Raw genomic sequence first — 23,621 nt, forward strand, 5'->3', positions numbered from 1 at the left:
CAAACTCCCCTGTGCTGACATGGAATGCTTACCTTCTGTATCATCCCCATTCCCCTATGGTATGATGCTGGGGAAATAGCCCAGGGCCTCAAGAGCTAGGCAAGCAGGCTCCCACTTAGCCACACTCCCAGCCCATCTTTCGCATTTCTGAAATTTAGTATTTTTGTTTCTTACAGTTATTATTGATACTTACAAATGTTTCTCTAAAATAACACATTTCCATTAATATATTAGTATAATGTAGTTTTTTCCGAGACAGGGTCTCTTGTATCCCACAATGCGGCCTTGAATACTACGTAGCTGAAGATGATCTTAAACTCCTGATCCTGCTGCCCCCATCTCCTAACTGCTGGGATTATAGGTGTAAATTACCACGTCTGGCCTCTTGACTCTTCACTTTTAACACTGGGCTTTAAATATGTGCACACAAGACTTCTATCTTGGTGGCTATAAATGAGTAAATACAGTGACAAGCACGATGACTCTGCATCTAATTCCTAGTAGCTTCTTAGACTTCTACCAGTAAACCAGCAGCCCCTACTGGGTATATATGAGCCAATAGTTGTGTTTCACATAGTTTGGGTCAGAAAGGTGTCATGTGTGATGGCGGCTGAAGCATAGGGCCAAGGTGCAGCAGGCCATACCACCCTGCTTCTTTCATACCATTTCTACCTACTAAGCCACCCATGTGCATATGACAAAGGACTCAGTGCCATTTAAGCTGAAAGACCAACCAAGGACTGTGAAACGTCTATACCTTGGGCAAATGACCAGGGACTGCCAGGAGACCCAAGTATGCCAAGGCAGGAATAGGTGAAATTCAAGTTATTGGCAAAGGAAGTGACGAAAACCAGTTCATTCTCTGCACTGCCAGGGGCAGGGCTGATGTGTGCCCTGGCTAACCCACAGCCACCTGAGGCTGTTCATCTCACAGATGCATGTGGGAGCCTGGGAAGGTAAGACCTACCCAAGAGATGAGGGGAAAAACTGAAGCCTCAGACCACCTTGGCCACACCTGTAATACCAGCTCAGGCCAGGGTCTTACAGGATTAAGGATCCAGTTCAGACCCCTTTTCTGTTCTGCCACCTTTTAGGGATCAACAAATCTCCAACTCCCAGGTGCTTTCTAGCCCTGGTCTTTCACGTTACTGCCTATGTAGGACTCTCACTCCTCCGGGATACCACTCCCCATGTAAACCACACTGGTTCAGTACCTTAGCACTATACCTGCTGTCGTATACCCAGAGGGGCAGAGACCATGCAGGGTGTCCTCCACTCCCCCAGGCCAAGTTGTTCATGCATCCTACTTAGGCCTGGCACAGGGGCTGCCTAGGGAGCCCCTTCTGTGGTAGAAGACTTGGGGCATGCCTTTACATTGAAGACACACTGCACACTCTTGCTGTGACATTTGTCTCTAAGACAAGAAGTAACCCCCAATGGCCCCAACCATGAATGGTAAGGGCTGCCAGCATTACCAAGTACAGCTGCACTACACATACACATGCACTAGTCAGAAGATGGGCAGCGACTGAACCAGTCTCCATTGTGAAGATGAGAGACATAGAACCCTAAAGGCTACTACCTTAGACACAAGAACCCACAATGCAACAGTCACCAAGATTGCTTTCCAGACAGCAAGCAACTGATCAAAAAGGAAATGGCTCTGATCAAAAGTGAGTCAGAGCAAGCTTGCTTCCGGGAACAGTGCGGCAGTAAGCACATCAAGCAGCAGGGATCTCTGCACAGAAATGCACCTGCAAAAGAGCTGCTTGTTCATGTTTGAAGATAAGAGTCCACTTCAAGTTCTTCCCGAGTATCCTTTCTAAGAGGGCAAATTTACCTCACCAACCAACGACTGAAAATGTTGCAATGCATTTCTACATTCGTGTTTCATTAGAGGCTTCAGATTTCAAAATGTATTTTAAATACCCAACATTTTATTCATTGGCTTTTTCCTAATTTTGTGAATTCTAGATTTCTGAAAACAAACCAAACACTCACAGGGGCATTCTGTAATATAAAAAACAGGGATGCAAGTGCTGGGGTGTTGTCCCTTAACAATGCCATCCCTAGTGCTTCCCACCGTGTCAGCCTCAGGTCCTCCCCGCTCCTCTGCTGGTAAAACTCAGTGCTTCTCCCAAGGGCACACAGCACGGGGTCCCAGCACCTAATCTTGCCCACTCTGTTTTAAGCAGCAACTGACCTCCCCAAACGGCACTGGAAACTTGCTGCACTGCTGCCTGCTTGGGTGTTCACCAACAGCTGCTCACTGGCTGACCTCAAGCCCAACTCTGTGAAGCAACGTGAACCTTGTTTGCAGTAGGAAAACTGAGGCACAGACAGGCTCAGTGAACGCCCTGGCTCTTGTATCAGGTGCTGCCAGGGACAGCTGAGGTGAGTCAGCCCGCACATGTCAGAGAGCACTGTCACACGGGCTCTGCTGCTCTCAGCAGCCAGGAACTCGCTTTATTTCCTCTGAAAACACAAAGAAGCTGTGTACAATCAAGCAGCCAGGAGCCAATGTGGAAACCCTGTCTGCCTCCAGAGCCACATCCTGCTCCAGACCCACCTTGAGGCAGCAGGGCAGTAAGAGACACCAGAGCAGAGCCCTCAGACACCCAAACACACAGTTTATGGGAACAACACATTTCCAGGTGCCGTGGATACATTGGAGGCATGAGCCAGGCAGTGAGGCAGGTTCTCCTCCACGGTGGTGGCAGTGTGGAGTACAGGACAGCACTGGGGGTGGGGGGTGGCAGCAAAGCTGTTCCAGGCAGAAGGCCAAGGGGCTCACTTGAGGCGGTAGAGCACTTTGCGCTGCATGCGGTGTTGGACCTCGCCCCGGCGCAACATGAGCTGCAGCACCTTGTGGATGGCATGCTCCGGGTACTTCTGTGGGAGGGAGCACAGGCCAGATGCAGGAGTGTCACCAGGACCCAAAGGAACCCTGGTTCATACAAGACTTTCTTCACCTTCGTTACCCCTTGACTTCAGAAAGGCTCACGTTTCCGACATCGCCTGTATACCAAGTGACTATATCCATTTCCTCAATTCAAGTGGCCAGGACTGGGAGCATTCCCATTTTACAGGGGAAGAAACAAGCACAGAGTCTGTCACCTGCTTGAAGTCACACAGCAATTAAGAGTCGGGACTTCAAGTGCCTGTAACCCTAGAGATCTATATCCCATGAAAAGGAAAGGGAAGAGGAGGCCACATTCTGGAGAAACTATAGCCTGATTTTGCCAGCTCTTCTAAGTCCTTCCCCCACTGTTTGGCTTCTTATGAAGTGGGGATGGTCAGAGCCTTGTAGCTCATTGGGAAGGGGGTCCCAGGTCCTATGCTGAGATGGGCTTTTTTGGCACCAGAATGAGCCTGTGGACTTTAAGAGCACGGCTTCTGGTTTCAGTTCCCTTTCCTGTGTATACGCATTTTGCACTTAGTGCAGTAGCTGGTACTGGGCTTGTTCTGTAGGTGAGCAGACTGGCGCTTAATGAGGCCGGGTATTCAGGAAGGCTTACCTGCTTGGTAAAGTCCTGGATGATGCTGTGCTCAGACACCTGGGAGCCAATGGCAAAGCGGCGCTTGAGCTGTTTCTCAATACGGCTCAGCATCTCCTGGTCCTCCTGGCTGGTGAAGCCTTCCACCCCTGTGAGTCAAAATGAGAGAAGATGGGGCGCTGGGGACCACATTCACCCATACTTAGAGGCCTGGGAGATGGTGGCCTCTAAACAAAGAAGAGTGGCCTGAGCTAGGCCCTAGAGAGAAAATTAAGAGATAGAACACAGTGTGCCAGGGGACAGTGAGGGCTTGATGGAGGAAGGGATAGGGTCAGGCAAATGTGGGGAAGAGTGCTCCAGACAGAAGGCATAGCAGAGGCAAAGGACAGAGGGAGGGACACGTGACCCATACAAGATTCCCAGGTCCAGGTAGCTGGGACGTAGCCATCATGGTTGCTAAGAGCCAGGAGCCATGAGGCTGTGTGGGTCACATTCACTGTGGCAAGAGTAATAATCACAGGGTGGTGGAGAACCGGCAAAGGGCTGGGCTGGGTTCCCTGAAGACCAAATCTGGAAGGTGCCCTGAGAAGCCCTGGGCAAGCAGGGATTTATGATCTTCAACCAATGGGAAACAGCATCACTCCAACACACTTGGTCCTGTTGTCACCCCACCCTCCAGGCCCCTTTCACTGACTTTTCGCTGTATCCTAAGCAAGGAAGAAAAGAGCCTATGGGGCAGTAGGACAGGGACCTTGCAACCTGTTTGCATATACTTCTGACACCTAGACAGTGACTGGCAAATGGTAAGCCAGAATCACCTATCAGGTAAGCGTGGATCTACCCTGGAAAAAGCCAGCACATAACCAGTCTCAGGAGGCTTTTGTCTGACATGAAGCAGGCAAAGGGTCTTAGGGTTCAGGGACTGAAGCCTGTGTTCCACTAAGACTGAGGACCATGGGCACCATGGAAACAGTACTGTTCAGTCTCATCTCCAGGATGGGAAGGATTGACAGCCTCAAGTCCCAGGTGATGCTGTCAAGGAAAATGAGGTCTGCCACAGTTCTGATCGCAGCACAGGAAGGCTGACTGCGGCACTGACAGGCTCACCATTATTTTTAATGAATTGGCTTAAAGGGATAGTGGGCCAAGGGTCTAAAGAGAAGCTGCTTCCTCACCTTGGGGAAAAAGAGCCAGGGGAGAAGTGGGGAAAGAGCTTTGTCAAAAACACACCAAGGCAGCACTCCACAGGCCTCCAACTGGCCAAATCCCTGTCCTGTGTCACAAAGACAAGGTAGCTCTTGCTCACCTGACAGAGTGCCAGACAAAGCAGCATCCAGTGTGGACACCTGGAAGAGCCTCAAGGCCTCCTCCACATCTGCCTCAGTGGCAAAGGGCTGCAGTTTCATCTTGCTGAGGGCCTCAGCAATGCGCACAATGGCTTCCAGCTGCCTGTTGGAGCAATGGGAATACTCAGAGGCCTTAGCCCACTCTCCTTTCCTGTCCTCCCAGAAAGGGCATGTCCAAGGTAGGTAGGACTATGCGGGACACTGCTGACTATCTGCGTAATCCAATACTCCTTATCTTAATACTGGAACCCAATTTTTATTCCAGCACATGCTGCCTGCTCAAGGACATTTTCTGCCTCTTTGGCAACAAGGTATCTATGTGACCAAGATGTGGCCAATGAGCTCTAAATCTGAGCATCATTCGGGAATGTCCTTAGAATAGTCCTTAGGAAAGCGTGTCCTCCTGTCTCTCCTGCTGCCTAGAATGTGGCAGTGATGGCTGGAACCCCTCGAGCCATATGGAGCAGAGGGACTAGGTCTAATGGAGTCAGGGAAACTCCACACCTGCTCCCTGATATGTAACATTGGACATAAACTTCCCCTTAAGCTACTCTATTTGGGTTTTCCATTATACACAGCCAAATCTGCTTCTAACTCATCAGCACTGGAGGCAGGATACAAGTCAGGTAGGTCTCAGCTCTTACTATACTGTCTACAAACTCACAACACTAAAAGGTAAAAACTCAGAAAAATAAGACTTAGTGAAGATAAATTTCCCTGCAGTTACACAGTGGGCCAAAGGTTGGGACCTAAGGCCTTGACTCCCAGGCATGGTGCCTACATCACCTAAGGCTACCTCTCAGTTGAGGGAAGCCAGACTAAATTCAGCAGTGAGAGGCCCAAGTGCTCCCAGCCTCAAATATACCGAGACAGGGAGATAATCAGGAGGCACCCTGTCCCAGAGGGTCCCCTTACCCAGATTTGCCCTGAGCCTGTGCTGTGTGTGGCTGGTAGTGGCTAACTGGCCCTGCTCTGAGGTGAGGCCCATCTACTCACCGCACAGTGATGGGGATGCTGGAGCGGCGGTCACTGTCCCTCTCGTGCTGACGTGCTCCACTCCGCATGATGATATAGCGGTTCTTCAGCTTCTCTGCCGCCTCTGCCGACAGCCGAGGGCCACATCTCCTGCAGGGTAAAAAGTGAGTAGACTGGGGCCAGAAATGTCCACCTTGTCCCCAGCCCTCTGCCAGCCTTGCAGACGTGTGTTCCTACCACACCACAGCTGCCTGCTCACATGGCTGGCACATCATTTGAAAGGGATTTACATGTAACCTGGCTGGCTGTAGGTAGGTGTCAGAGATCTATCTATACAGGTAAAAACAAGATACCTCTGTGAGAAAACAGGTGGTAATAGGCCAGGCGACAAAAACCACTCTTGCTGCTGGCTGTACTGTGGCATCTGGCCACCAGGGGGATACACCTCCACCAGTCACTGGTGGCCCCGATGCAGCAGGAGGCCCTCCAGGGAGCAGCCTTTTCAGCAGCCTCCAGCTTCTCCACCCCAACACATCTGTGTGCCTGAAGCACAATGACACCCCAAGAAGCTGAGCAGTGACTGCGGTCCATGGGCTGGGGAGCAGGTTATACACCCCAGGAGGACAGCACAGGGAGGTCTGCTTAGCAGCCGTCTCCATCCCCTTCTTCCTGATCCTCCATCTCCCTGATTTAAGAGAGCTCAGAAGATGAAGAAACTGAGACCCAGAGAGAAGTTGCCCCCCAAAGCTGTCCAGGGCTCCCTGACTCATACCCATGGGCCAAGCCTCTGAGGACTCAGAGCTCAGAACCATGACAAAGACACCCGAGGATGTGAGCACAGCTCTGGAGTAGGTACCTGGCCCCAGTACTTCTCACTTGTGGCCTTAGATGCACCACAACATTTCCATTTCTTAGGTTTTAGAAGAGTTCCAGTTCATTTACATACAAAAAACCCAGAGTGCTAACATGGCACAGAGAGGTGCCAAGCACCTCCTTATCATCTTGTGTAGTCCTTACAAAACATCAACCTTGGAAACTGAGGCTCAGGAGTTTAAGCAACTTGCCCAAGTCACACAGTGGGGTAGTGGGCAGGAGCCAGAGCTCATATCTACAATGACCTCCCTGCACATAAACTTAAACCCATCCCCTCCTGGAGATGGGGAAACTGAGGCAGCATCACAATTGGCAGTTGAGAATAGAACAAATGCCATACTCAAGCTCAGAATGGCCTCCAGGGCATCCTAGGTGAGGAGCAGGACAGGGACTGGGCCTCCAGGGCATCCTAGGTAAGGAGCAGGACAGGGACTGGGCTCTCTCCCACCCCAATAAAGCCAAAGACATCACCCCACAGGGCTTTCACTTAGCGCTCACGCTCGGCAGTAGGCAATGAACTTCTTCAGTTTGGCCAGGTCGATCTCGCCCTCCACAGTCTGTGTCTGTGTCAGTGCACTCACATGCAGAGTGATCACATGTTTGGCCAGCATCTAAGGAGCAGAGGGGACACTGGGTCAGCCCACAGGCAAAGCCTGGACCACCGGGTCGAGCAGACAGAAACAGCTGACGGGTTGCTGGCAACCAAGCAGAAAGGGCACTGAGACCTCAACCAACTCCTGCTGGCTGGCCTCAGCCCCTCCCACACAGCCTTTGCCCCAGTCCCAGCCTGTCTACCCATACCTGGAACAGATGTCTACTTAAAGATGGACACTGGAGATACCCAAGCCAATGAAGAGTCCATTCTGGGACTTAAACTGGTACTGGAAAAGGCTTCCTCCTCCAAATAAATGACCAGCTAATTAGGCAGCGTTTTTTGTTTTGGTACTGGGGAGTCAGGACCTCTAATGTGCTACGCAAGCACTTTACTACTGAACTAATCCCCTTTACTCTACTTCTTATTTTGAGATAAGAACCTCTAAGTTGCCCCTGCCAGTCTTGACCTTACAATCCTCCTGCCTTAGCTTCCTCTAGGATTACAGGCCTGTATAACCAAGCCTGGCCATGCCATATACTTACCATCGCAAGGGAGCAGCTGCCCGAGAGTGAGGCCTCCAGCAAAGGAAGCAGAGGCAGTGGTAGCCAACAACCCACATCCACCTGTGCCTTAAACTTTGGGACTTGCCAAATTCTATAAGATATTAAACTATTTCCTTTCAGAAATTTACTAGCCAGGGCTGGGGATGGAGCTCAGTGTTCCTTCCAAGACCACATAGCATCTCCCTCCAGGAAGAGGCAGGGCCGAGTCACAGGAGCCAGCCAGGTTCTTCTCCAATACCCTGTAAGTCCCTAACACAGTCATTTCACAGGCTTCCCACTCACGGCCTATCTGACCATCAGCATTTCCCTGGCCAGGCCTCTTGTTCATCCTCCCTTAGGATCATGAGACTGCCTAGAGCCACCAACCCAACTCCCTGGACGTACCATGTCCCTCTCCTCATTGTGCTCATCCTTGACAATGAAGATCATGTCAAATCGGGACAAGATGGTGGGCATGAAGTCAATGTTGTCCTCTCCTTTCGTCTCATCCCAGCGGCCAAACACTGAGTTGGCTGCAGCCAGAACAGAGCAGCGAGAGTTCAAGGTAGTAGTGATCCCAGCCTAAGAGAAAACAGAGTAGAGGGAGGAGATAACCAAGAACCCTAGGACTGGCCTTTCCCTTCCTCACATATGAATGCATACATATACATGCACACACAGATTTATATAGACACAGGCATAGTGTTTCTACCTTGTGCCCCTTCTCCAAGCCTGCTTTGGCCAGCACAATCCTGGGAAACAGGATTCAATGCACTCATTGGAGCAGCCTGAGGAAGGCCACCAGCCTGAACTGCTGCAGGGTGGCTTCGGGAGGGCCACTCACCTTGGCAATGGAGATGGTCTGCTGCTCCATGGCTTCATGGATTGCTACACGGTCATCTTCTCGCATCTGAATTGGAAAGAGATGTACATCAGAACCTTCACCCCAGGCAGGGGAAGAATGGCAGCACAATAACCAGGAGCCGCTGCCATTCCCTAGTACAGATTTTGGGTCAGCCAATGGCAGACGACCATGTGGGCATGGCTTTTATTCTCCTCAATTTCCATAGTAACTCAGGTAGAGCAACTATCCCAAGTTATCCCAAAGTACCAGGCCCAATAACTACATACAAGTCTCTCAGAAGTGATGTCTGCCACCACACCTTAACTCCAGTCGTAGAGGCCACACACCCCAGTTCTGGGACTAGGAGGCCCAGACTCACCTTGTCAAACTCGTCGATACAGACAACCCCACCATCGGCCAGAACCATGGCGCCACCCTCCATGATGAAGTTCCGGGATGAGGGGTCCCGCATCACTGAGGCAGTCAGACCAGCAGCACTGCTGCCTTTCCCAGATGTGTATACCTGGGAAAAGCAAGGGAGGAGTCAGCACCCAGCACCAGCTCTCGTTCATGCACCTACTCCAAATTCAAGAGGCCCAGAGGGTTGTGACTTCCCCAAGCCACACTGAAAAGCTGGCTGTACAGCACAGAACCCAAGGTCCAAGTGAGGGCTCATTCCTCTGGAAGGAAGGAGAGGCTGCCCTGGGCCTCAAACCTGGACTAGTTCTCCCTGGAGGAAATATGGCTCAGCTGAGTCAGCACAACCCTGTGACATGAACACTGAGGCCAAGAGAAGAGAAAGGATGTATTTCAAGCTGGCTGCAGGGCTGGGGACTCCTAGCTCTTAGGCTGCTCTACCCTGAGTCCATTATCCATGAATACCTACAAGCTACATGCTCTATAGACCCCTTTGTGGAAGTCCTATCTGAGATGCCTGTAAGCGAAAGATACACATGGACCACAGATTGTGCTGACAGGAATGCCAAGCATTCTACTAACAGTTTAGATTAGAGCTGGTAATACAGCTAGGCACTTGCCTAGCATATACAAGACTTTGGGTTCCACCAACACCCCCCCAAATTGTATTATACAAATTAAACATTATGCTAATTTCACCTGTTTCTTCTAACTTTTTAAAAAATATTCTTTTTTATTGTGTGTATGAGTGTGTTGCCTGCATGTAAGTGCATGTCATGAAAAATGCACATGGAGGTCAGAAGAGGGCACATTCCTCTATGACTGGAGTTACAAGTGGTTGTCAGCTGCCATGTAGGTGCTGGGAATCAAACCCAGGTCCTCTGCAAGAACAACCAGTGCTCATAACTGCTGAGTCATCTCTCCAGCCCAACCTTTTTATTTTTTAATGTAGCTACTAAAAGGTTTAACATGATGTGGCTTGCATTTGCAGGCCACAGAATTTCTATGGGACAGTGATGACATGAGTAACTTGGCACACCTCTATCCACAACTCCTACTTCCCACTGCACAGCCCACTGGCCAACTGTCACATCCTCCCCTACTCTGATCTTCTCAGGCCCAAGAGGCCTGAGTCATTAGACACCATGGCATAAGCCTTATCCTAGATCTCCCCATCAGGGGGACCTTAGAGGGAGAGACTTCACTGCTCAGTCCCTGCCTCCAATGCACAACAACATAGGTGACAGAACCCACAAACAGAGGGTTAAAGGAGCAAATACTAGGCAAGCAATTCAGGAAGCATCTGGCCCTAATTCACCTTAGCTAGTATCGCTACCAGTGTTATCATTTAGTAAGTGGATAAGCTGAGCTCAGGGAGTCCAGGTTACCTGCTGCTCAAAGTCCATAGGCGACTACTACCAGGCTGAAAAGCAAACCAGGCCTGATTCTCAATGCAGTGTTCTCGCTGCCCAGCCCCAACCTACATACACCTGTTGGTCTCATCCTTCTCACAGCCCCTCTGCCATCCTGACCACAACCAAGAGGAATAAGGAAGAGGTTCTGGGTGAGCCAGACCCCATGGATGTCCCAGTGACCAAGCAACCCTGACCTGCAGCCCTCTTCCCTATCGGACAGCAAACCCAGGGAGAAAATTCACCACAGCCACTCACCCCAATGGGAGAGCATTTCTCCACAAACTTCAGAAGCTGGGACTTGGCTGTGCCAGGGTCCCCCAGCATCAGCAGGTTGATGTCACCTCGGCGAGTGAGTCCATCAGGGAGCCTGGGGAGGACAGGCAGGTAGAAAGGGTAAGAATTGACTTGAGGGCTGAGACATAGACTAATCACTGCATGGCAGGTTGTCAGCCACTCTCCCCTAAGTCTCAGGGCAGATAGGAAAAACAGGCTCTAGCCCAGTGCATGCTCACACGTAGCTCTGCAATCCCTAGCTCAACAATGGAGGTCAAGTGGCACTGAGGACTGGCCTCAGGCAACCCAACACACTGTGCACACTGCAGAGCCTGAGGTAACCTCAGGCTGAGGGTTAGATCCAACCCCACCCTGTTCCTGGAACAAGTTCTTTCATTCTCTCCACTCCAGTTTCCTTCCTCATCTATGAAATGAATACAAAAGCATCATCCTCACAGGATGCTAAGAGGACAGACTGGGTTCCAGACACATAAGCACTTAGAAGACTGCTGTGAGTATAGAAATATGATAAAGCTGGGCGTGGTGGCGCACTCAGGAGGCAGAGGCAGGCAGATCTCTGTGAGTTCAAGGCCAGCCTGGTCTACATAGTGAGTTCCAGGACAGCTGGGGCTACAGAGAGAATATGCTACATGGGGCCACTAGCACACTTGTCATTGCTGCTGTCTGTACTCCTGTTACTTTAGGACACATGAAGCCAGCCATGGTGGTACACACTTATAATCCTAGAATCTGGGAGGCTGACTTAGGATAGTGAGTTCAAGGACAGACTAACAACATAGTGAGAACCTGTCTCAAGAAAGAATAAAAGCAAACCAAACACACACGACACCTTTTCACCTTTTTAAGTGTCAAGTCTTTCACACATCTCATTTATGCTTAGACGCTTGCATTCAAAGAGGTAGTGTTGCTTAGCCAAGGTCACAATGTGCAAAGCAGAACTCAAATCTTGGTCCCAGAACGCTAAGCCCAATCTAATACTTTCCCACTGTCATTGCCAGATCTCCTAGCCCAGGCCTTGCCAATGCCAGCAGGCTGAGTGAGGAGCCTGGGAGACAAGGAAGAACACTGGGTCCTAATCACCCAGTAGCTGTCCTCCTGTGGTTTTGTTATCAGCCCCCTACTCCTCAGGCTCCTTACCTCTTCCGGGAGCCCCCAAAGAGCAGGCAGGCAATAGCCTTCTTCATGTCCATGCCCCCAAAGATGGAGGGGGCAATGCTCTTGGAGATAAGGTCATAGATGTTGGGGAGGGCAGCCAGGCGACGGAATTCTTCCTCCTCCTGTGGGCTCACAGACCCAGCAAAGCTGCGGCCTGGGAGAACAGTGAAAGTGCATGAGTGAAGAAGTGCCTCTGGCCAGTTGCTAAGCTAGTCCCAGCTCAGGGATCTTCCAGAGGCAGGACTCTCAGCATCAGGACAGCAGTCTCACTCAGGAAAACCAGGGCACAGGTCATCCCAACTCCTCAAATCTCAAGACTGGTTAGGTGAGGGAGAGGAGATTCCAAGGCATCAGAGGGCCAGATCACATGGGCTCTGGGGACCACTGGTAAGCCTCCCACAATGCCGAGAGGAAGGAAAGCCACTGAATTTTTTGGCACAACAGCATGGTTCACTACAGCTGCTGAGGAATGGAGAAGGTAGGGACCACGAAGACTCAGGGAAACTGGAGGGCTTGGGGGTCGACCTAGGAGAAAGGGCAGGGCTCAGACTGGTATAGTGAGAAAAAGCTGCCAATCCTGGGCACAAAGGTAGAACAGCCAACTGCTAGTAGATGAAGTAGAGGGATGAAAAACAAGGAAACTAGAGCCGGGCATGGTGGCATACACCTTTAGTCCCAGCACTTGGAAGGCAAAGGCAGGAGGATCTCTGTGAATTCAAGGCCAGCCCGGTCTACAAAGTAAGTTCTGGACCAGCTAGGGCTGTAGGAAGACGAAGACCCTATCTCAAAAAGACCCAAAAAAAGACAAAGAAAAAAAAAGACAAGGAACTAAAGAGGACCTGAGGGTCTGTTGAGGAACCAAATGGAAGGAGGGAAGGCCGATGAGCCAGTGCAGAGAACGGGAAATATAGGTGCTCTGCCATAGCTGCATTAAGTCTGAGATGGCAAGGCAACAGTCAGGTATAGACGTCTGGAACAGAAGTCAGGCTAGATGGGTGGGCAGCTTTTCCAGCTTTAACTATCCAGGGAGTTCCTAATGGAGCATGGACATAGTCCTGAGGGCCACACCCCTCTAAACCAGTTCAGAGGCTAGGGAACAACCCTCAAAGGAATGTCCACTGCCCTTGAGTATATAAGCAAGAGCTCTTGCCTCCAGCCTTCACACAAAGCCTGCTGCTCCCTTTTCCTCCTGACAGCCTTTAAAACCTCACTGGAATCAAACAGCTCAGCATCAGACACCTCCCTAGAGACCTATCCTCAGGGGCTATTTCTCCAACTAGACCCTGACTGCCCACCACCCTGCAGCCACTTCTATTCCTTCTCCAGCTACTGAGATGTAGCACAGCATACCCACAAATGCATCTACTGCACCAGGTCCTGTAGCCTTATGCATTTAGGCAACAACCTCAGAACAGGAGTCACAACTAGGGCCAATAAATAAATAGGTGGACATTTTAGGGCAACAAATTGTTGTTCACTCTAAAAGTGAGCATCCTTGGACTGTTCAATGGTAGCTCAATGGTAGAGTGCTTGCCTGGAATGCACAGGCTCTGGGTTTGATCCTTACCACCAAAAAAAGAAAGAAAAGCACATTCTAATGGTTTTATCAATTCAAGGATGCCTGGGTAACTTCTTAAGCTGCCTGTTAAGGGAAGTTAGTAAGCTCCACCTTTCAGCAGGACCCCAAAGCCAACTCACCAGAGCCATCTGTGTCCACCTGGATGCCCAGGACCCGGATGTAGGAACTCCGGATGCCCACACCCACCCTGTCCCGGCCCTTGCTGGAGTTCAGGCCAAACTTCTTGATGGAGTAGATGCCCATGATGGTGACCCTGTTCCCAGGAACAACCTTGTCACACAGGTACCTAAGACACACACAGGGGAGGAAAAAAGCAAATGAGAAAAAACTAGGGGAGACAGTGTGCCCCCATCCCCCAAGAGGGCCCTATTTCCACAGGGCCCAGAGAGGACCTTCCCTCACCACTACTGCCCTCCGTCCCACCGCCTTCTAGATGGCTGTTATTAGTGCATGATGGGATGATCCTCACTGAGTTCAGGAGGTCAGGTGTTATGGTGGAGGGGAGGCTCAAGCCATCTCTATCTTATCTATGGCCAGACTCAAAGGGTGGTTCCTTTTAGCACCTCAGGGGAAGTGTCTTCCTCATACCCTGACAACCTCCTTGCAAAGACTACTCTCCATTTCTGCCTCTGCTATACTCCCTGAGCTCAGTCATGACAACTTGCCACTGGCTTTTAATTACCTTTCAAAAATAAGATGTTAAAGTTAAGTGTGGTGGTACATGCCTTTAATCCCAACACTCAGGAGGCAGAGCCCTGTGAGTTCGAGGCCAGCCTGGTCTACACATCAAGTTCCAGGCCAGCCAGGGCTATACAATGAGATTCTGTTGCAAACAATGACAAAAGATGTTAAGTGATTGAAGTCCCTGTTTCCGCAGAACCAGCGTGGTATAGAATAAATGTGTCAACTCAGAGAACTGACTCTTGAGTTGTGCCTCTCTGAGCTTGTGAAGATGATAAACTAACTTACTTCAACTATTGTGGAATCAAGCGAAGTAACAAACATAAAGGTGTTCTACACACCTATACATCATCAAGTCCCTGGTTCCATCAGGGACTATTCCTGTCATCAATACTGTCCTAGGAGACACCTCCACCCACTTATTCCATACCCCAATTCTCAAGTCTTTTAGATACTTAGAGACTACTCTAACACTCAGTGTTCAATTTATATTAAGGAATTATGCTAAACTCTTGATATGTACTTTCAGGCAGCCTGAGGTAGTCTTGACCATTGTATTGTACTGATGAGAAAATTGAGGCTTGGCATATAACTTTCCCAGAACCTGAATCTGCACTCTCTTGTCACTCACAAAGCTAACAGCTGTGGCTCTATCATTCTTCAGAAAACTTATCTCATGTGTGTAAGCCCAAGGCAAAAATTCTAGGGTCTCTAAGCCTTCACCCCAGGTCATTCTACTACTCAACAAAACCCACAGGCAGATTCTTAACAAGAAGCCTGAGTAGAGTAGGAGGCCAGACAGGGGCTAGCACCACTGCTGGTTAGCCAGCTCTGTGCTGTGCCTGCAGTCCTAAGAGCACTGAGAGATGCCTTCTGGAAGGGCACAGGCCTCCACACAGGATCAAGACTCAGCTCCATCACAAAACCATCTGAGCTCTATTCAGTTACAGAATGGGGGCAGATAAGCCTTGCAGACTATAGGAGACCAGAGATGAGGAAGCCAAGGAGAAGCACCAGGCAGAGAGTAAGGGCTCCACCCTGTCCACCATGTTCCTGATGATCTCTATGCTGCACCTGAGTGGCCAGGACACCACCTTTGTGGAGGCCCCTCCAAAGCCCCTGTCACCTCACCTGTCACAGTAGAGCTGCATGTGCCTGGGCATCTCACCATGAGGCACTGCATCAGGCAGTTCCTGCAGTTTCAGGGTCTGGAAGTCCACACACTTGCACTTGTCAGGCATGATAAAGTACGGGTCCAATGGGCACTTGGGGCGTCCAGCCTGATCCCTGGGCAGAGAAGGAAGGGGTCACCAGAGCTACCAGAATCCAAAGGTAGGGTTTGCCCATATAGGGAGTCTGTCTCAAGATGCAGCTGTAATATTTTATGGAAGAGTCAGGGTAAGCTTGGGAAAAGGCCAAATCCAAAGCCAGAAGTGTGGGAGTCTTGGCTTCTCTGTATCACGCTGAGGTGGCACTCACACTCACAGTTCCCTCACGGGCCTTAGTGTCCCAAGTGAAGGAAGCCTTGCTCCTCGAAACCATTTTGAGGGTGCAGCACTCTGAATGTATTCAACAACTACAGATGAGGTAGGGCTGGAGAGATGGCTCAGCAGTTAAGAGCACTGGCTGTTCTTACAGAGGACCTGAGTTCGATTCCCAGCACCCACATGGTGGCTAACAACCATCTGTAGCTCCAGTTCCAGGGGATCTGATGCCCTCTTCTGACCTCCATGAGCACCGCACGACACAGGTGCACTTACATACATGCAAGCCATATATTCACATACACAAAAATAAAAATAATAAATAAGTAAATATATATATATGGTGTTTTTTTTGAGACAAGGTCTCCCTATAGCACTAGCACCAGCTGTCCTGGAACTCACTATGTAGACCAGGCTGGCCTTGAACTCAGAGATCCTCTGCCTCTGGAGTGCTGGGATTAAAGGCGTGCACCACCACGCCCGGCAAAAATAATAAATATTTTTAAAAAGATAAATATAGGTGAGGGGACACAGCAGTGAACCAAAAGTCCTTGTGGAGCTAAGTTCTTATCAGGATTGAAAAATATTTGTATAACATAATGGCAGGTAGTAAAAATAGGCAGGTGAGTGTGAGCAGCTATGCAGGTGCCAAATGGAAGACGGAGAGTGAGGAAGGCACCTGTGGCCAGGGGACATGTAAGGAGCTTGAAGGAGAGGTGGGTACACTGGGTGCCTGAGGGAAGTGCACAGGACCCCAGGCTGGGCTGAGCTCAGTGTAGTACAGGAACAGGATGGAGGTGGTATGGCGGGGCCTGCAGGAACCAAGGCAGACTGTGCAGACGCCAGGCCCCTGCTCTGGGTGGGGGACAGACTGAGGAAGGTGACGTGGACATGAAGACAGGAAGGAGCTACTATGTGCTGCAGATAAGGAAGGGCTACAGCACAGAACAAGGCAGGCCTGCCTCAGGCAGTGTGGAAGCTGACAAGAAATTAGAAGAGAAAGCCAAAAGCAGCCAGATGAGAGCCCAGAGTCCACTAGGTCAGGGTGGGCAAACACTTCCTATTATCAGCCTGTACCTATTTTAGGCTCCACTAGCTGAGGTCACAGCTAGCTGAGGTCACACATTCTGCCTCTGTAGTCACCAGCAATATGCTAAATAAAGAGATATAACCATGGTCTTAGGCAGTATAGATAGCACACTGGATCTAGCACAGCAAGGCAGTTTGCTTTAGAAGATTCCAGATAGATTCAATCCCCTGGACCACTTCCTCTATAGCCTGGGTTCTCTGAAGACTGTCTGGGCATCCAGGTGGAGAAAGAGTACATTCATGTGGCGGGACACGGTGCTAGGGTTCACAGCCCTTGCCCATCCCAAGGGTATAGTGCTGTCTGGTCCTTCCCAAGGGTGTCTAACAAGCAGCTGCAGGCTGTATTTGGCATGCTTCTCAGTTTGGGGCTTTATCTTCTTAATGTGTTTGAGTAGTTTGCCTGCATGTATGTTAGTGCCCTGTGTCATGCAATGCCCTCAGAGGCCAGAAGAGGATGTCATATGCCTGGAACTGGAGCTAGTCACCATGTGGGTGCTCTTAACCACTGAACCATCTATCCAGCCCCAACTGCCAGTTTTCTAGATCTCAAGGCACCTCCCCAAAGCCCAACTTGGCTATACTCACGTGTTGCACTTCCTGGGCAGGGCATAGCCCTCCAGACCAGGGCGCATGGCAATGTTGGTAAGGGTGTTACGGCAGCTGCGGCACTGGATGGAGATGCGGGTGGCCTTGGCACGAACCGCAGAGGCAGCAATGATAATGCCCGGGATCTTTACCAGGTGTGACATCATGTCTGACTGAAGGAGAGCCACAGGGAGATTTGGTTAAGGAGACCCAGGGAACAAGGGAAGGTGCTGGGGAGTGACATGAGCAAGGTTTGGAGAGGGTGACAATGCCATCGCTCATAATTCAGCTCAAATTTTCCAGAGAGCCCACCTAAGGCCAGGCTACCTAGCCATGGCATTCAGGAGACTCAGGCACAACCCCCACTTGCAAGCACAATTGCAGGGGGCTAGGTAGATACAGAGGAAACACATTTCACTACAAAGTGCCAGGAGACCCAAACTCCAGCTCTGACAGTAACATCCCCAGACCTATGCAGTACCAAAGAACTGACCTGAGGCAGGTACCAGGTTCTAGTTCAAGTTTTATCACCAGGTGCTACAGACCTTCTGTTATCCCCAGAGGCCCCACATTAATGACTACAACTCATTAGATGCTAAGCAACACTAACTGTTAAATGTAATGTCATGCTACCAAACTTGGGGTCACAGCCTGTACTCCAGGAAGCCAGGATGAGTACTACTCATCCTCAAGAAACCAATTAAACCAGCCAAATTAACAGTTTTAAAAAAAAAAAAAAAACAGAAAAACCAGCCAGGCCTGGTGGCGCATGCCTTTAATCCCAGCATTAGGGAGGCAGAGGCAGGCAGATCTCTGAGTTCAAGGCCAGCCTGGTTTACATAGTGAGTTCCAGGACAGCTGGGACTACAAGGAGACCCTATCTCAAAAAGACCAAAAAACAAAAACAAAACAGAAAAAGGATTTCTATTCAATGTGGCCACAGTGGGAAGAGGGACAAAGAGATCTACTACCTCCCTCTAGTCTATCTTCAGGGTCTTTTTTTTTTGGTCTTTTTGAGACAGGGTCTCCCTGTAGCCCCAGCTGGCCTGAACTCACTTCATAGACCAGGCTGGTCTTGAACTCACAAAGATCAAAGATCCACTTGCCTCTGCCTCCCAAATTCTGGGATTAAAGGTGTGTGCCACCACACCCAGTCTGTCTTCAGGGTCTCACAGTGAGGTAACAGTTTAAATAGAGGGCCAAGAATTTCCATATCTAAGCAGTCCTGGTCAAGGTGTGGTCCCACCCACCAATGACCCATCACTGCCTCCGTAAGGTTGTAAATCCCCATCCTGGACAGAAGAGTTTCAGAAGAGACAGAACTTTCCACTCTACCTGGCCCAGGATTTTCTTTTCCCAGCATGAGATTCCTGGGGAAATTTCAATTCTTGGGGTCTATTGTTTTAACAGTCTGACAGGTAACATGTATTCACTTCTGGCAGGCCAGTTAGTCACACTTTCGATACTTTTCCTCATCTAAATCCCAGTGAGGGAATATGGGGCTATTATACTTTATACTTCTACCTTATGTGACACGTCAAGTTTTTCATTAAAAAAAGCAAAATAGAATGGCTGGGTGTGGTGGCGCATGCCTTTAATCCCAGCACTTGGGAGGCTGGCAGATCTTTGTGAGTTCGAGGACATAGAGTTCCAGGACAGCTGGGGCTACAAGGAGACCCTGTCTCAAAAAGAAAAAAAAAAGCAAAATAGAAAGCTGGGCACGGTAGCACACACCTTTTAGTCCCAGCACTCAGGAAGCAGAGGCAGAGGGATCTTGGCCAGCCTGATCTACATAGTGAGTTCCAGGCCAGCTGGGGCTACAGGGAGACCCTGTCTCAAAAAGACCAAAAATAAACTGCAAAATAGAAAGAGGCTGGAGAGGTGGCTCACTCACTGGCTGCTCTTGCAGAGGACCCAGGTTCAGTTTCCAGTACCCATATGATGACTAACAACTGTCCATAACTCCAGTTCCAGGGGATCCAACACTGTTTTCTGGCACCTACTTGGTACACTTAACATACATGCAATCAAAACACTCATACACATAAAATAAAAATAATAAATACAAGCCGGGCGTGGTGGCACACGCCTTTAATCCCAGCACTTGGGAGGCAGAGGCAGGCAGGTCTCTGTGAGTTCGAGGCCAGACTGGTCTACATAGTGAGTTCCATCCAGGTCAGCTGGGGATACAGGGAGACCCTGTCTTAAAAAGACCAAAAAAAATTAATAACAATAATAATAATACTAAAAACAAAAAACAAGAAAAATTCCTTTCATCATCTTTTCTTCATGTTCCAAGGAGCTTTTCTGGGATAGAGTTTTTTTGGGATAGAGAGACTCCAAAGACTGGAGTCAGGAGAGGAGGTGGAGAAACACAGGACTGAGGCTGGCCACCTCTGGAAACAAGGATAATACCATAAAATGGCCAGTCCGAACACTAGAACCCTTCAAATACCCATACGGCAAGGTTTTTGAAAAATGACCTAAAAGGGGGAAGGTATCCTGGCCCTCCAGCACCACAGAAGAGCAGAAGGGTCAGACAGCATCTCAGTCATCCCTAACAGATGATCCTTCTAGAGGAGGGTCCAGTGCTCACTGCAAACAGGCTTTGCATTACATTTCCCAGTGAGTATGAGAGCTGGAGCCTTGTCCCTGAGACAAGCTGAAGCCTGTCTCTCCAATGAGTTCCTGCTCAAGTCACACCACCACAAGCAGAAGCAGTTTGGTACCAAACTATGAGCCCTTTAGGAAGCCAACACACTCCAGAGCCTAGATAGAGGACTCAGAGCCCTGTTTCTGAAAACGTCCTGTCATGCTAACCAAGGGTAACTCAACAGGGACTCCAAAAGGAGCATTCTGGGTATAGTGCACATGGGGCAGGTGACACTAAGTAAATGAGTAACATATGGACATTATTACAGAACTCACCAAGCACAGCCATACGTACTGTGCTTTTTTTTTGAGAAGGGGCGGTGTTTAAGACAAGATCTCCCTGTAGCCCTAGCTGGCCCGCTTCCCACTATTTACATGCTGCCCTATCTCCACATCACCTCATCAAAGCAGCATCTCCATCTTTCCTATAAAGACCCCCACATTTTCACTCTCGTGACTGCTTTCCACTGTCTAAAGTTATGAGTGGCGTTTACTAGTTTTTCAGTCTCCCCGCTGGACTGTTGTTTTTCTTAAGACTCAACTCTGCTTCCCTGGAGAACATACATCCAGTGGACTAATTTTTTGCAGGAGGAAGCAGGCTTAGGGCGAGTGACTTACTCTGGGTCACATATGTGATGCCCCATGCTGCCCACCTCAAATGCCCTCTGTACCACACAGCAGCCATGCCGCCCTGACTGCCTCTCAGTGGACCCACCTTCAGACTCCGAATGCTGGATGGGCTGGCATCTGACTTAAGCATGACCTGGACATCCTGGAGCAGCTCATCACCAGCAGGGCGGGGCCGGGTCACCTCATCAGCTACCTCCTTGGCAGCTTCCTCAAGCTGGAGAAGAGGACAGGCATAAGCTGTTGGTGATCAGGCAGGCCAGAGACTTCAGGGAATTCCAGGATCGGTCCTACTCACCAGCTGCAGATGCTCAGCTGGCTGCTTATACAAGTGGTCAGCCAGGTCCTCATCAAAGCTAGCCAGGTCCTCCATCTCCACCTCAATCCAGTACTCTCCCAGGTTGTAATGCCGCTTCAGTTCATCCCTGGTGTGGGAAACACGGCGCAGGAAGAGTGCAGGGAGGAGGGAAGATTAGCAGCAGTGCATATACACCCTGGCATCCACCTCCACAGACACCACTGCCCTTCAAAGCACTTCTTCAAAGCACACCTAATTCTAGGTCATTCCATCATTCAGTCCTGAGAGGGACTAAGAGAACGCCATGGAAGGAGTCTGTGAGAAAAATGGAGCAAAGACACTAGGGTTTTTTACACTACAAGACACGTCACACACTCTTGGAGATTAATGGCACATGCCTCAAAGTAGAGCCTCTGAAGCAGCGTACACATCTGTCCTGCAAAACACCAGGAAGATTGTACAGAGCATCCATGGGCTCGTGTCCCAAGAACCTATCTGGGGACCACTGACCTCTGTCTGCACAATCGACTCCCAAGCCTCACAGTATCACAGGCCCCATGTCCTATGTCCTGTGTCCCGGAGCCAAAGAAATGCGCAGTCTGGTCTGAGAACTCTCATTATAAGAACATTCTCCATACCTCTGCCAGCAACTGCTCTGCCTAGAATAGAATGCCCTCCACCTCCACAGTCCCCTCAAATCAAGTCACCTAAACACCCGCTCTCTGAAAGCTCCAACTCCCTCAAAAATACCTCCACTGAAGCAATTAGCACTTGGGATTTACTGTCATTCTCCATGACTCATCCTCCTGGCCTATGAGCTTCTTAAGGCCAAGAAGCTTGTCTTTTCATGTTTGCTTCTCAAAGCCCGGCCTAGTGCCTGGCACATTCTGGCCAACGCCAGCAGCACTGGAATAATAATGGAATAATACTGAAATCAATGGAGGCATGAATGGTTTTTTTACTCATCTTTCTAATGAAGAGCCCGAGGCACAGAGAGAGACACTCAGAAGTCACCTAGCAATGACTGCAAACTCCTGTTCCCCATCTTAGGTCTCAGAGGTCAAAGTCTACAAGAATTCCAGGTGTCAGGCTGTACTAAGGGATTAGGAACACCACTGTATAGCCCAGCATCCTGATGCCCAGCCTATGCTCAGCAAATACAAGAATAAAAGCATGTAAAAGGAATCTTAATTATACCATACAAAACCTGAATTCACAAATCAAGGCCATTACACAGCAGGCCAGTGACAAACAGATGAACAGCCACAAGACCTGTCAAGAACCAATGGATCAGAGCTGGAGAGATAGCTCAGTGGTTAAGAATACTGACTGTTCTTGCAGAAGACCTGGGTTCAAACCCCAGCACCCACACGGCAGCTAACAATTGTCTGTAACTCCAGTTCCAGGGGATCTGACAGCCTCTTCTGTCCTCCGTGGCATTGCGCACGACACAGGTGCACTTACCTACATGCAGGCATAACACTCATACACACAAATTAAAAATAAATAAAATATTTAAAAAAAAAAAAAAAGAACCAAAGGATCCAAGTGGCCCTGGCTGGACTGTCCGTGGCCCATTCAACAGGTGACTGACTCTAAGGTGCGCTTACATATACAATATACAAAATCAAGTCCACCACAGGAGCGCACACCAGCACTTAAGAGGCAAACTGGACCGCAATAAAGTTCCAGGCTAAGCACTGGTTGTTCTTGCAGAAGAATGGGGTTCGAATCCCAGCACCCCCATAATGGCTAGCAATCCTGCATAACTCCAGTTCCAGGGGATCTGAGGCCCTCTTCTGGCCTCCGTGAGCATTGCATGCACAGGTGCACTTACATGCAGGCGAGAGGGGGAGAGAGGGGGAGGATAAATAAAAAGAACTGAACTAAAGAGATGCATTTATAAGAAAGAACACAGATACACACATACATACATAAAAAGGCCCGCGCCCCGGGGGGCTGCCTCACCTGTATTTGAAGGTGAAGCCCGTGCGGTCGGTGCCCACCCGGTACTGCCGCAGGAACTCCTTGAAGCGTCTCTGCAGCTGCGACTTGCGGGCCTGACCCTCATCAGCGCCCGGGTCGCCGCCGAAGCTGTCGCTGTAGAAAATGCCGGGGTCGTCGAAGCCGGACATGACTGCGCCTGGACGGGGACAGGGCGCTGCGGTGACGCCCGAAAACCACCCGAGACGCGGGACCACCCGCCTCCCCCCGTGGACCCTCACCACTCAATGCCGTACCACACCGACCTCCACGCTCCGCCGCCGGCGACTTTCGCGGGAAAATCCAGCCTCCGCGTTCGTCCGCCGCGGTCTCTGCGCTCTCATTGGTTCGCCCGGACCCCGCGGCCGGTGATTGGGCCGCGCTGGACCTGCCGAGTCCCGCCTTCTGGGACGGCTGCTGAAGATGATTGGATAAAGCGCGTTCATGACGTAATGTCCCCGCCTTCTTCCGGGCTCCATTTTGTGTTCGGGACGCTTTGGCGCGAAACTTCTGACTGAGAAGGAAGGGGCGGTGCAAAGATGGCGGAGAGGAATCGGACTTTGTACGCTGAAGTCTTCCAAGTCCTGTGAGGCTGCGGGCGGCAGCGGAAGCCTGCCATTCCCGCCACTCGGAAGGTGTAAGCAGGAGGACCGCAAGTTCAAGGCCAACCTGAGCAACTTAGGAGCTTGT

The 23,621-nt window shown here is 50.1% G+C and overlaps 1 protein-coding gene across 2 annotated transcripts; it reads right to left on the reverse strand.

Moving 5' to 3' along the window:
* Positions 1 to 2,436: 2,436 nt before the first annotated feature.
* Positions 2,437 to 23,333, reverse strand: Mcm5 (minichromosome maintenance complex component 5). 2 transcript variants are annotated; one of them, XM_008843090.2, is made up of 17 exons: positions 23,198 to 23,333; positions 22,917 to 23,091; positions 20,949 to 21,075; positions 20,739 to 20,867; positions 17,372 to 17,544; positions 15,345 to 15,500; positions 13,652 to 13,818; positions 11,936 to 12,107; positions 10,760 to 10,871; positions 9,052 to 9,195; positions 8,673 to 8,738; positions 8,234 to 8,410; positions 7,190 to 7,302; positions 5,840 to 5,968; positions 4,804 to 4,946; positions 3,519 to 3,646; positions 2,437 to 2,892 (listed from the first exon to the last, which is right to left on the reverse strand). In XM_008843090.2, the coding sequence occupies exons 2-17, from the start codon at positions 23,081 to 23,083 to the stop codon at positions 2,791 to 2,793; spliced, it is 2,205 nt and encodes a 734-aa protein (XP_008841312.1). In that variant the 5' UTR covers positions 23,084 to 23,091; positions 23,198 to 23,333; the 3' UTR covers positions 2,437 to 2,790. The 2 variants fall into 2 exon arrangements, with proteins under 2 accessions (XP_008841312.1, XP_017656095.1); XM_017800606.2 differs by having other exon boundaries at positions 23,189 to 23,263.
* Positions 23,334 to 23,621: the final 288 nt, after the last annotated feature.

The sequence above is a fragment of the Nannospalax galili genome, unplaced genomic scaffold (genome assembly GCF_000622305.1).
Source record: "Nannospalax galili isolate Female #2095 unplaced genomic scaffold, S.galili_v1.0 scaffold39, whole genome shotgun sequence".
Taxonomy (NCBI): domain Eukaryota; kingdom Metazoa; phylum Chordata; class Mammalia; order Rodentia; family Spalacidae; genus Nannospalax; species Nannospalax galili.

What these genes read in the sequence shown, in the direction of transcription:
- Mcm5 (XM_008843090.2), bottom strand. Translation starts at nt 23,083, where the DNA reads ATGTCCGGCTTCGACGACCCCGGCATTTTCTACAGCGACAGCTTCGGC. An exon ending in GGTGGACACAGATGGCTCTG is followed by an intron (nt 12,108 to 13,651) that starts GTGAGTTGGCTT and finishes CTGTTCTCCCAG; the next exon opens with GCCGCAGCTTTGCTGGGTCT. An exon ending in AGAAATGCTCTCCCATTGGG is followed by an intron (nt 9,196 to 10,759) that starts GTGAGTGGCTGT and finishes TGCTTTTCCCAG; the next exon opens with GTATACACATCTGGGAAAGG.